Consider the following 14,902-nt stretch of genomic DNA (forward strand, 5'->3'; position numbering starts at 1 on the left):
CCCTTATTGGTATCTTCTTTCAATTGGTAGTATTTCTTTATCTGTTTAGCTATTCTGTCACCAAGGACAATGCCAGCACTTACACATTGACTCCGGCGTCAGTATCTTCTGAAACAAAAAGCCAAATATCCTTTATATTTATCAGTCGTGATGTATGTCAAACTAATACCCATTTTGTTTTTTATCAGCCGCTACAGGCAAATATATTATATACAGATTAAACCGGAGTTTTTGCCATATATCTTAAGTTAAAGCAGTTATAACAAAACTTACTGAGTAAAAATGTTCATCAGATCAAGATCTATATACCTTGAAATCTTAAGAGAAATCGACGGGCAGCTTAATTCTGAATTAAGACCCCTAAAATGTAGTTTTCTAGCATATTTCATATTTTTTGGCTTTTTAATTATCTTGCAAACTATAGCAGATAGAGAAAATTTTAACTGAAAAAATGACCAGCAAGAATAGATTTAAAAAAAAACGTCGGAGCAGTCGGAGTATAGAATATTTCCATGTAACAAATTACTTGATAAGGCATTTAATTTCTTAAAAGTGCTTTGAATAATTTCAGTATCTTCTAATTCTAATTTTCATCCATTTTTGCATATTGTGCTGTTGACAAAACTTATACATGTACGTATATAAGATATGTACATATAATTGTTTCATATAGTTTACATCTTTGTCTTTTTGTCTTTGGTAGTTTAATAGTTTACTCATTGGCTATCAGACAATTTCGCCTTATTCCTAATTTAGACAATGAATTATTATATAATGCATAATAGCAGTTAATAAATAAGTGCTATGATGTGGCATTGTTTTCATGGTTACAAACCACAAGGATGCATCATATTAAAATGGTGGTATTTTTTTACCATACTAAATGAAATGAAATGATGTCCCTAATAAACCCATAAAACTGTGACGAAATACGCACTCAAATAAAAATGTCCATTAAACCAGAAGCCACAATTCTCAAAGAGAGAATTAATTAGTACATTTTCACAGAAGAATATTTCCCACTGGATGTTGTCCTATTACTTTAACATAGTTAGTATTCATGACATGATAGGTTACTGGTATAATAAGCTATTCTAGTTAAAATATTAACACTAACTTTGTTCAAAGAAGCTGCTAATTACAAAAGGTTATCCTGTTTAAATCTAAAACAGTGGAACGAGACGCCACTGATAAAATCACGCTTAGATAGTCAACTTAAATCTTTGCTTTCTCATGTAAAACTAATTTTGATGAGATTTGATCAATTTCAATTTCAAAATTTGTGAAATATGTTAACATGATAATAGTTTTTTTTAAATATATTATATACATATACTTGAAAGTTTTAAATAGCTACAAGAATCCTGCGGCTTATGAAGTATGTTAGATGTATAAAACAATAGTTTGATTATGTATCTTAATGTTCTGTCACTAAGTATCGATAGGAGATCTAGGATAGAACATGTATCGTTAAATTATTACAATTTTCTAAACTCAGCGCTTTTTTTAGAGCTTGACATACTCTACTGACAACCATCGTCTTTCGAAAACCGTAAAACAAGGCTGAGCTATTGATATTTTTGTGTTTTTTTTATGTTGTTGGCTTGCAGTCACATTCACTTTTACCCGTCATCGAAAATCGTCTGCAAATTATTAAGTTAGGAAGATTGTGATTGGCTTTACTATTTTCTGGTGATTGTAGATTTTGCATCATCTTAGGTTAACAAATTTATTCTAATTTTGTATTATTTTTCAGAGTACTATTACAGAATGCACCGTTTTAGAGATAAACACAGTTTAAGATGTCTTCCAAACGTAAAACAGTGAGTCAAAGGACACCTCCTTAGATACCGTTGTTTAAGAACCGTACTCGCCATGAACATAAGTACCAATCTAGATAAGTCAATCTTGCCAAACGACAATTCAAATTATGAAGTCAAGCGTGGTATTTCCGACACAACGAAAAATACAGCTGATATCGGAACTACGTTTTCTATGTCGGACTTATGGCCGTTCATATGTGATGACAACGACACCTGGTGTCTGTTTAATGATACATCATGGATATCAAACAGCACAGCGGAAGTAACGACAGGATTGACGACAGATATGGTAACACTAAACACTACCGGTGATTTTCATAATTCTACAGTTGAAATAGATACACTTTCTGCAAATAGATACTGGCTATTAGCACTGTTGGTTTTCCCGCTTTTAACCGTGTTTGGAAACGTCCTTGTCGTTATGAGTGTAGTTCGTGAAAGACAATTGAAAACAGCCACGAATTATTTTATATGTTCCCTTGCCGTAGCGGACATAATGGTAGCCGTAGTAGTAATGCCACCAACTGTTTACTTAGAGGTAAAATTGTAAGATTTTATGTTAAAGTCAAACACACGAGTTATTGCTAGGATAGCCTACATTCTGTTATGCGATATTTTTGCTGCTCTATTATTTTGACGTTATTTGTCCCCTTTCCCTAAACCGAACAGCTAAACGACGTCATAATCTTAAGAAGTTTAGGTTCTGACATGTCCTCGCCAAAGGAAAGAGATTTAAACCTCCTGAAACATAATCAGATCGATATTTTATATAGCATTTATTATATATAAGAGGTTGGATGAATATATTTCGTGTGATATTAGCGCTAAATGTTGAATTAGGCAACATATCCCTCAATTGTTGTAATCATAATTCAAGAATATTCGAATGAGAAATAATGATATTGCAATTAATATGTAGCAAAAGATTTTAGTATCTTTTGGTGTTTGGATTGTCTCGGCCTCTATTTGTGACTCGAACAGTTAGACGGGAAGAATTCCCGGTTTATTTCAACATGTGGTATTAGAGTTACGTCGCTTTTTTTTAAACGCAACTTATATACTAGCCTTGTTTGCTGTCAAAACATCTATACTTGTATGGAATGTCGTTAACTATTTCTATCATGTTTTTGTTAACCTTTTCTCAACAAAAGAACACGTGTCTAAAATATTCCTGGTTTCTTCAGTGAAAAGTTAATTTTCTTGGGGCATTATCGTGATAAAAGACTGCATTTAGGACAGTAGCGTTGACTTCAACATTGATAATGTTTCTGTCAATACTGCTGTCCCTTGAACAGTTTACACATCACACTTATGACATTTTCTTAAGAAACTAGTATGTAAATATACATTACCCATTGAGCAGTAGTGTTGACTTCAACATTTAAATGCCCTCGCCGTCGACACGGGTATTATTAATGTTTCTGTCAAAACTACTGCCCCTTTGCAGCCTATAAACTGTACCTTTTATGAAGATGTAATAGAATTTTACTATTATTAGTATTTGTCAATTTACTGTGGATAAAGGAATTATGTATTGTAATTCACTTGGGATAACAGAATTGGGTAATAAAAATTCACTTGGGATAACGGAATTAGGTATTGACAATTCACTTGGGATTACGGAACTAGGTTTTGACAATTCACTTGGAAACTCAACATATACCCCTCAACACTTACCAAAGATGAAATCCTGAACAATCATAGGTCTGTTCTACGTTCCTTTGGAATTTCAACCAAAGATGAAAAACTGGATCTTCCTTCACTACAAACAACGTTATATTGCTTCGTTTTCAAAGTATTCCAAGAAATCTATTTATGAATTTTTAACAGCAATCAAAGCCGGGCTTTAGAGACTGTTATTGTGAAACTAACTATTCTCGTGCAGTGAGAATCGGATGTGGATACTGAAAATCTGTAATAGTGCATAAATCTTATTCCTCTTGCAATAGTATAAAAACCTTTGACTTTTCTACCCTTTAAACAAGTATTCCCCATTCCAAGCTAAAAGACAAATTGGTCCTATTTGTTTGATAAAAAAGAATGACCAGCTTAGATACAAACATCTTGTTTTAGGGAGAGATAAATCGTACTTTGTAAAAATCAAACCTCTCTGATTCAAATAAAAAATTCTCTGAAACTGACATTTCTTGATTGACATTTCTTGATTGACAATATATTGTTACGTGTTTTTCAACAAACCATCGGCATTCCCATTGGAAACAAATGTGCTCCTTATACTTGCGACTTATTCCTTTATTTATATGAGGCAAGTTGCATACATGAGCTTCTAAGGAAGAATAAGTAAAGTTTGCATTATCCTTTAATTTTACGTTCCACTACATAGATAATGGCCTCTGACTGGACAATTCAACGTTTGGTGACTATGTTGAACACATCTGTCCCATCGAACTTGAAATAAAGGATACAACAGACACAGTTAAGTCTGTCTCATATCTTGACTTATATCTAGAAATTGACAATGAGAGTCGGTTGAGAACAAAACTTTACGACAAAAGTGATTATTTCAGATTCCCAATAGTGAATTTTCCATTTCTATGTAGCAACATTCCAGCAGCGCCTGCATGTGGCGTTTATATCTCCCAGTTGATATCACCCTAGTTATTTTTTATAGGGGTTGGTGTTGCTCTTACTTAAGTTTTAAGTGTTGCTCTATTGTGTTGTTTAATTTTTCAATGACTGTGTTGTTTATATCGATAACAGTCTGTTCTATCCTTTATCACGAAATAAGTGTTTCAATTTCAAAATCTCATTCTCGGTTTTACGGTTAAAAATTAACATGACCGACGGTTTGCGAATTTGGTGATGTCTTAATGTTAGATTAGAGTCGAACACCAATCTGGTATTATGTAATGCCTTATTACTTGATATTACGTATCGACGTATGATATAGGAGTATGTATTACGACGGCTGTCACATGTGGAGCAGGATCTGCTTATCCTTCCTGAGCACTTTAGATCACCCCAATATTTTGGTGTGGTTCATGTTGCACAGTCTTGATGCTTTCTAGACTTTTGTTTTTGTCTTTTGGGCGTTTTTCGTTTTTTGCGATTGCAGTACCAGTTCGTTTTCGACATATAAGTTTGACTATCCCTTTGGTATCTTACAGCTTTTTTTAATGAATATGAAAGTATACGGTATAAGTCCAAATGCATGACACAAAATCAGCACGCGCTCGCTCATGAAAAAAACCCGAAAGCAAAGAAACAATGTTTTCATTGCTGTGCTCCATCTCAAAGTCACGACGAGGCCTTCAGTGTCCGTTTGAAAAAGTCTTAGGTAGGAGTTTGTCAAAAACTTATGTTTCAGATATAATAGAGTCGAAGCATGTAAACTGCTGTCTATAAATTTGTTCCTGTATTATGAATAAAATGTGAAATGCTTATTCATGAATAGAAAACTACCAATCATTAACATATGTCCAAGCCTCGGGACATTTTAATACTTTTCATTTGATCAGCTTTAATATGGGCTTCTGGTATAATTTGACTTCGATTATACTTATTATGTGTTTGACGGATCAATGATCAATATAGTAATTACAATCGCATATTAAAAACTCTCTGATTAATTCAAGTTTTTGTAATAATATACTGGTAGAAAAAACGATTATTAGTAGTTGTGTTTTACGAAATTTATGTTCTGAAATAGCTTTTCTGAATTTACAAAACATCTTGGTTGCTTTGAAAAAATTTGTTCAGTTTTCAAGAGTCTAACATATGTTCTAATTGTGCGGGAAATGAAAAAGTAAGTGAACACAAGTATTAATTACTCAAACTAAGAAAACATCTCAAGGTAGTAAAATTATATATCTTTGGAATTAAATGCACTTTTACTCCATCATGAATAGATTGCTTTAAACATTTGTACGGAACATGAAAGTTCATTTCAAAGTCTTCATACGATTCAAAACTAGCTTTTGATAGTTAATTACCGTAAAGTACACATAACCCTGAATTATAATTTTGAAGACAAAATCTTTTTTGTAAATTCATACACGTACATTTACATTAATTCATTGTCGAAGGTCGGTGGTTCTCTCCATGCACTCGGGCTTCCTCCACCAATAAAAACTGACCTCCACAATATAGCCAGCAGTACTGAAAGTGGGGTTAAACACGAATCAACCAATTAATCAATTAATTCACTTATGAAATATCAGCAGTAAATCGAGATGTCTCTGTTTACTTCATATAGACAACAATATTAGTGACTTTATATACTTGTGTTGACGTTCCTTTATGTGTCTTAAAAAAGAGGGACAAGACACGAAGGGAGAAATAAAATAAAACATAAATCACAGAAAACAGCACGACAAAAGAACGTATCCCTAAAAGACGAAGTGACAATCATCAGTCCACAAAACAGTACAAACACGAATAAAGATTGAATTTTTAAAACACGAACCTTATCAAACAGCTAAATGCAGCAGAATGCATGAAGCAATAAGAATAACACAAAACAAAGACAAAAAGTTAAAAAGGTAACTATATATCGTGGTCAAAATCATCTTAAAGCCAAAGAGACGCATCATAAAGCTCTTTCTATGCAATGACGAATTAGAGGACATAGAAAAACTCCACCAAACCAAATGTCCCAGGTTAGGGGGAGGGTTGTGCGCTCACAAACATGTTTAACCCCGCCACATTCTTTATGTGCCCGTCCCAAGTCAGGAGCCTGTAGTTCAGTGGTTGTCTTTGGTTCATGTCTGTCATATTTGTTTTTCGTAAATTGTTTTGTTATAAGTTAAGCCGTTAGTTTTCTCAATTGAATTGTTTCATATTTTCCATGTCGGGCCCTTTATATCCGACCATACGGTATGGGTTTTTCTCATTGTTGGAAGGCCGTATGGTTGCCTATAATTGCTTACATGCACTTCATTTGAACTTTGGTGGATAGTTGTCTCATTGGCAATCATACCTCATCTCCTTATTTTTATATATGTGACAACACAATACACAATATGACACTTCAAAAAAGATAACTTTGCTTTCTATCACGATTTCTTTTGGATCAATAAGGGATACATTTTGTGCATCAATGAGACAACAACCAAATAAACAATATGTAAAGTGCTGCAGGTAATTCGTCTTTTTTCTCATAACTTTTTTAGGACATATATGTGTAGATGATATCAGATTTTTAACACGTATACACACACGTGTATATAGTATGAAGTAAATCTCTTTATTTATTTATATGCAATTTGATTTCCCGGGCCACTCTTCTAGCTTCTTCATCTTACGCGGCACGTTGTGACGCACTTTATATGATTTACCAGTGATTTATTGTATCGAAGAGGCATAAACTAAGTCTCTATGGAGTAGTTTCCTTTACTTACTTGAGAGTATTTGTCTAGTATAGTTTAACACTATGATATAATACCTTCTGAAGTATCTATAAATTGTCCCGTTTAATCATCCTAATTTGTTTTGTTATTATGGAATCGTGAATAGAGGCAATTGTTGTTTTTTCTTAAAAGGATATGAATTATTGAAGAAAGTTCTTCGGATTTTCGATACAACCAGACTCGATTACTTTGTGAATAGCTTCTTTTTGACATATTATCATAATTTTCGTTTGTTAATATTCATTTTTCGAAAATATTGTATTTTGACCGTCTACAATCATATCTCCAAAATTAATAGCACACCAAACCTAATTTATCAATGCCGTTATTCGAATTTTCTTTTCTTTACTTCAGATGCATGCCTATAATTTATTATGTATGTCGGCTCAAAAGCTCTCTTAGTCTAAGACTTAGAGCATGTATTGTATTGTTATGTTACTGATGTGATTTAATTTGAAAAATACAGTTTATTAAATGGATTTAAGATCTAGCAGAAGTAAGGTTGATCTGTCCTTTAATTCGGTACAGGCCCATATAATTTATATTTTCGTTTTCTCGATAAAGTAAATTTTCAAATTATAGGAATATGCTAGCAACAACTACGTTTCTTTTACAATTAACTCGTGTTTTTTTACTGCTATGCCTGACTATCAATTTTATAAGGATCAGAAAATACAAAGACCAGACACTACTTTATTTAAGTCTCACTTCTTAATTTTATAAAACATGTAACTAGTTAATATGAAATAGACATAAAACATACAAGAGCCACTCTAAAAAGAGTTTTGAGAAACTATCTTGAAAATGAATATACAATATTATCCACAATATTTAGATTTGAATATAAAGTATATCGTCTTTTCACTAAAATGTCATTGCATAGTTTGGCATTATAAAAGTACATATTTTCAACCTTATATTGATGATATGAATTTATCGTCATCAGACAAATTCAAAAATTATCAGTCCAATGAGATGCTTGATAAAACAGGCTACTAATCTTCGTTTAGAATATCATTCTCAAAGCTCTAGGAAACATTTACTATATCTATGCATTTGTTCACGCCCCTTTACACACGGTTAGTTCTAAGGTGTTTCTGCAGATGTGTTTAACTTAATGTCCATCAGTCTCTCTTTTGTGTGTCATCCATGTTTAGCATCTCTTGTTTTCCTAAATTAGCTATATCTAGTTGGTTTCGAACACAATTCCCATTTTTATAACAAGTTATAGAAGGATGGTTAGCATTCGAGGTTGTTTATTGCTGCAAATAAATCTTTGAGGTTTTCCACACTGCACAGATGAGGAGTGATCCAAGAATTTGCGTGGGAAAATTGAAACAGATATCAAAATTAGTTCCTTTATTGTCATTCACTTTTGCATCATTATTAAATTTAGTAACGATCTATCAATTTCTACTGCTTTTTGTTATCGTTTCTACTTAATTAATTGTTCCTGATATGTGACCTGTTAAGCTCTATATGAGACGAGAACGAGATATAATTTTGCGAGCACCTCGAAAAAATAATAATACAAGATTTTGATACTTAAGAAGCGTATAAGAATCACAACGACGACGTGACATATTATTCGTAATAGACCACATGGCAGACATTAATCTAAATGGAACACGTGATAGTTCAAAAACATGTTTTCTATCCAACAATAAAAAATACCCACACCCCAAAGCAACAAGGTTTGTTTTTTTGTTTTGAGTTAATTTTAAAGATTCCTTTATCCATATAGGAGTTATATCCGACTGTATATAGCATGTGCTTCGTTATTGATAGTTTAATTCGGCTATATTTAACCCTTATTTTTGATACCATGGCACAATTTGATTCCAAAAAAAGCTTGTTTTATTGGATTACATGTTAAATTATCGCAGTACATGTAATCATCAAATGACTAAAGAAAAATCTGAGACTACTAAAATAGTAGTCTCAGGAGAAACCAACAAATTAATGAATAATAGTTCAATCTTTATACATCTATGGTTCAATAAAGGGCAAATATTTGGAAGTCGATTCTTTTATCATATATAGAGGCAGATAATATATAAAAAAAGAATCCATTAGTATATTACCTAAATAAAATCATCATTAAAAATGCATAAACTGACAAATCAAAATGCTGAAATGATTAGTTCAAAATGACAGGTCAAATCAAAATAACCTTAATAAAAGCCACCATGATATAACTTTATACTGAAACACATTCGTCCCTTTCATAAGGCTTTCTTCAAAGACTTGTATAGCTAATTTTAGAAGTATAATTATGGCGTTACAGTTGTTTTATGAGCGTATCTGAGTAGCCTGTACATATTGCTGACATATCATGTAGTGATGTAAGGCTTGGTTGATGGCTTTAGGATATCACCAATTAGATTCATATTTTATGACGGACTCCAGCCAAGGGAGTGGATTGTTGTAAATATTTGTTAATAATGTTTTATCTTAAACTTGACAGCGCCAAGGACTTTTATTCAAAGAATATATATATAGATAAAACCAATAAGCGAAGCACTGACCAGTATCACGTGATCAGTTTATTTGATAGACATACACTCGTTGCACTCCATTGTTTTGTATTCTACTATAAGAGATAACTAGTTTGTGGTAAAACGAATTCTACTTTAAAATATTGAAATGCATGCAGTTGGATATATAAAAATTTCTTCGATCCGAGTTTCGTTTCTATCATTAATGAATTAGTTGAAATTCTTTTAAGCATTCAGAGTAATTCTAAAACAATATTCAATGACGGAACCTAAAGCTAAACATGGGAATTTCTGATGTTTATTACAAAATATTATTGAAACACGACAACAGAATATTTGAAGAGACTAATGAAATAATATCAGTACGAGATTGAACACATTATAAATGAATGAATATCAGAAGCCTGTAGTTCAGTGGTTGTCGTTGGTTCATGTCTGTCATACTTGTTTTTCGTAAATTGTTTTTTTTATAAATTAGCCCGTTAGTTTTCTTAATTGAAATTGAATTGTTTCATATTTTTCATGTCGGGCCTTTTATAGCCGACTATACGGTATGGATTTTTCTCATTGTTGAAGGCCGTGCGGTTGCTTATAATTGCTAACATCCACTTCATTTTAACTTTGGTGGATGGTTGTCTCATTGGCAATCATACCACATCTCCTTATTTTTAAAAAGGAACATAGCCTTTTTCCTACAAATATATACACATTTTATAAAACAAGTCTTAAACACTTAAATATTTCAGACTACTAAACAGATGGACACACTATATTTTTATTGGCATTGCTCTTTCTTGCTTGGAATTCTCTCCTTTAGTATCTATGATGAGTTCATTGTTCAGTCTTTGTACCATTGTCTTGTATTCATGTAACTCATGTTTCTGACCATGTTCTTACTTGCTCGTGTTTTGGTCATGTTGTTTCTTTGTCCATTCGTTAGGCCAAATATTTGAATGTCTTTTCTGATAACCAAAGTTTTGAATGTTCCTTCTTTTGTCTTGACCTTAAATTTCCTTATTTTGTCTTGACCTTGAATGTTCTTTATTTTGTCTTGGCCTTGAATGTACCTTCATGTAGTAAAATCGGTACCTTTATTTTTGTTATATCTCCTTTCTTTCTATCTTTCCATTAGATGACCCAATTTCCCTGTATGATGTTCAATGTTTCGTTTTTCGGGAGCGGTGTAGTGTGTTCCTCCTTGAACATTGTCTTGAATTTTCACTTTTTAGAAAATGATTTATTTGTCCTAGGTGTATATATAAAATAAGACAGCAAGTCAACAACATAGACTCTCACATTTCTAGAGCTCAACACATGGTCCTAAACAATAGCATGTATTTATACAATATGCCAAGCTTTTGATTGACCAAAGTCCTATCCTCTTTGATTCGGCCATGATCTTGTATGTCCCTTCTATCAGCATAAAAAGGAGATGTTGTATAACTGCCAATTAGACATCTTTCCAACAGAGACAAACCAATGGCGTGGATGTAAGAAATTAAAGGTCACCTTACGGCCACAGCAATGAGCAAAACCCCTACTACATAAGCTATAAAAGGCCCGGTCTAATTGTCTACATGGTGTTGCATGTTTCATTTTATGTTAATGGCGTATTGTCTGTATTTTAGTCATGATTTTATATGTTATATAATTTGGCAATGAAATTCCCTTTACTTTTAATCTTGAGTTATAGTTACACGTCGTATGCATCATGTAGAACAAAATATATTAACCCAAAAAACATATATTTTTTTGTTTATTTCCCCAATATATTATGTTGTTATGTATCCATTACCTTCGTATTTTTCATTCATCATTACCTTCGTATAATAAATTTTACCTTTAAGTCGTCTAATTCTAGTGTATTTGGTCGCTAGCTTACTTACTTTAATCCACTGTTGGTTGGGAAATCTTCTGCCTTCTTATTTTGAATAACATAGAGTAAAGATCAGATATGCAATCCAGAGTAAGATACCATCTCACCCAAGAGGACATAATCTGTGTTGTAAAACATTATAACTGCATTTGTATTTCTAAAAGACAAGAGCGTCTGTCAGCTAACTGAATATTCTTATAATTACGTTGACCGGTCACCCATGTATAATCAAATCACTGCCAGACATTGAGGAATGAAGCAATAATATTTATATTGGAAATTGTATTAGTGTAAACAATATCCGATATAATTTAGTATCGTGTTTGTTGCTGATACAACAAGTGCCCGTTTGCCGTCCAGTAATATCACCCTGGCAATAAACAATACTGTCGTGGCTCGGAGATCAATGATTATATTATTGAATGATCATTGCTGTGTAGCTACCACTTACAAACTTAAAATGCTATCATTTCTCTGGGATTAATCTCACAATTATCCATATAACGTGATTTACTAGAGCGCTTAATTCTATTACAAAGTTTCCCTCAGTAGGAACCATACCATGACATTTCTTTGTCAAATTGCGTGTTTTATTCACAGTACGGGCTTAGATGTTAAGTAGTTCTTCCATATTTAACTTGTTTATTTTAATGAAAATCGCCAGGACGTTCATAAAAACGACATTTACGATTGTTTTCAGGAAATATCAAATAGAAGTTAGTTTTATTAGTTATTTAAAGCCATATTTGTCCTCATTTCAAGCAATAAAACATCAATTTGATGTTTTCCCTTTATCAGATTCCATATCACATATTTGCCTGGAAACATAAAACCTTATAACAACTTCAGATTTTATTACGTTGCTGATATTATACTTTTGAGATTAGTTAATACTGTTAACACATTTAAAGGCTGTTTTTTTTCATGTGTTCTCCGCCAGATATTTTATTGATAAAGTCTATGGTTTCCCCCTTAGATTTTAATTATCTTTCTTTTTCAAAATATTTTTCCTTTAATAACACCTCTTGAGACGTTGATATTGCTGTAAGGTACATGGATTAAGTTGTCCTAGCAAAGGTTTTTTTTTAAATATTAACTTTATGACATGTATTGCTTTTCTTCAAGTAGATGGATTTCCTTGAACATTTAGTATTCTTAACAATATGTACTAGTGTCTCCGACTCCAGGTACTTTCTGAAAATATTGACGGTAACAATGTTTTTCAATTCTTTGTTTTATAGTAACCGATCATATTGTTATTTCTGATAAACCACAATTTGATAAACATAATTTTCACATGTTGATTGCCGCCTGATCAATTGGGATTATTATCATATTTATTAATATTAATCAGTTAGGGAAAATCGCTTACCTCGTTAAAATGCTCATTTTGAAATACTTATCCTGTAACCATCTTATTTCGAGAGTAAAATTTTTAAATGCTAGCATGCTCTTTGAATTTTTTTAAGAATGAAGTCTTTCGAGGGGGCATGAAAATATAATATTTATTTGTCTAACCCGTGGAATTCCTTGTGTGCGTAAATTAATTCAGTAAGGAACTCCTAACACATCTACATATCTTTTATGTTTTAAATGTGTTTTTAAGTGAATAGGGGTCTCTTCACTTAATAAGGAATCAAAACAGTTTGGTAATATTAAGTATCAATTTAGATTACATGCATTTCTGTTAATCGAAGATGACTAAAGTGATTCATTCAGGTTCCGTAGATAGAAGGTTCTTGTAGTAATCCATTCAGGTACTTTAGATAGAAGATGACTTTGGAAATCATTCCACGTTTAATAGATAGATTCTGAAGATGATTCTACTTATCAATTCAGCCTCTATTAATAGAAAATGATTCAAGTGATCCATTCAGGTTATATAGAAAGAAGATGACTTTGTTGATACATTCAGGATCTGAAACCCATTCCAGCGATCAATTCATTTTCTGTAGATAGAAGATCATTATTGTGATCCATTCAAGTTCTATAAATGGAAAACGACTCAGCTGATCCATTCAGGTTGTACATCGATGACGATTTTTCTAATCCATTTAGGTTTGAAAATTACTCTTATGAACTATTCAGGTTCTATAAATTGTTGCGGGTTAAATTAATATTGGTTCTATGGGTCGATTCAGGTTTTATTAATCAATATTGGTTCTACTGGTCTATTCAGGTTCTGCAAATGGATTCGGATTCTGGTCCATTCAGGTTTTACAAATGAATTCGAGTTCTAGTGGTCCATTGAGATTCTAAAAAGTATTGTTGGTTCTACTGGTCTATTCGGGTTATGTTGATAGAAGACAACTCTTGTGATCCATAAAGGTTCCTTATATAGAAGATGTTTGATCCATTCCATAGACAGAAGATGGTTCTTGTCATCTAATCAGGTTTCATTGATAAAAGATATGTTGCTGATATATTCAGGTACTGTAGATGGAAAATGAATACAGTACCACTTATAGGATTCATAGACAGAAGATGGTTCATGTCATCTAATCAGGTTTCATTGATAAAAGATATGTTGCTGATATATTCAGGTTCTGTAGATAAAAAATGGATAAAGTGACACTTATAGGATTCACAGACAGAAGATGATTCTTGTGATCTAACCAGGTTTCATTGATAAAAGATATGTTGCTGATATATTCAGGTTCTGTAGATAAAAATGAATACAGTGACACTTATAGGATTCATAGACAGAAGATGGTTCTTGTCATCTAGTAATCAGGTTTCATTGATAAAAGATATGTTGCTGATATATTCAGGTACTGTAGATGGAAAATTAATACAGTGACACTTATAGGATTCATAGACAGAAGATGGTTCATGTCATCTAATTAGGTTTCATTGATAAAAGATATGTTGCTGATATATTCAGGTACTGTAGATCGAAGATGTGCCCAGTGATTCATTCAGGTTCTGCAGATAGAAAATGATGCGGGTGATCAATCCAGGTTTTGTTGACAGTCAATTCTTCTACTGATTCATTCAGGTTCTGCAGATAGAAGATCATTATTTTGCTTCATATAGTAGAACCACTCAGTAGAATCGGGTTTAGGGGATAACAGATAATTCCAGTGATCCTTTCAGGATCTAAAGATAAAAGATGATTCTGGCGATCCATTAAGGTTCTGTAGATAAAATATGATTGTAGTGATCCAATTAGGTTTACTTTTGTATTTCTTATCGATGGCCTATATTTCTTTAGACAAAGAACGGTTTTGGGGATATTTCAAGGTTTGTTTTTATATCTCACTTATTGACAACTATCTTGAGAGAGACACTTCTATGAATCCCTCAGTATGTATTTTCTTTCTTATTGTTTTTCAT

General features: G+C 32.5%; 1 protein-coding gene across 5 annotated transcripts in view; it reads left to right on the forward strand.

Annotated features, from left to right (window-relative positions):
• Positions 1–14,902, forward strand: part of LOC127700656 (dopamine D2-like receptor) — a 218,537-nt gene that overhangs the window by 193,374 nt on the left and 10,261 nt on the right. For all 5 annotated transcript variants that reach the window (XM_052204221.1, XM_052204220.1, XM_052204222.1 and 2 more), the window contains one exon: positions 1,757–2,361. In XM_052204221.1, coding sequence (XP_052060181.1) covers positions 1,876–2,361 — 486 coding nt within the window. In that variant the 5' untranslated portion in view covers positions 1,757–1,875. The remainder of the gene's footprint in view (positions 1–1,756; positions 2,362–14,902) is intronic.

The sequence above is a fragment of the Mytilus californianus genome, unplaced genomic scaffold, assembly GCF_021869535.1.
Source record: "Mytilus californianus isolate M0D057914Y unplaced genomic scaffold, xbMytCali1.0.p SCAF_5, whole genome shotgun sequence".
NCBI classification, from domain to species: Eukaryota; Metazoa; Mollusca; class Bivalvia; order Mytilida; family Mytilidae; genus Mytilus; species Mytilus californianus.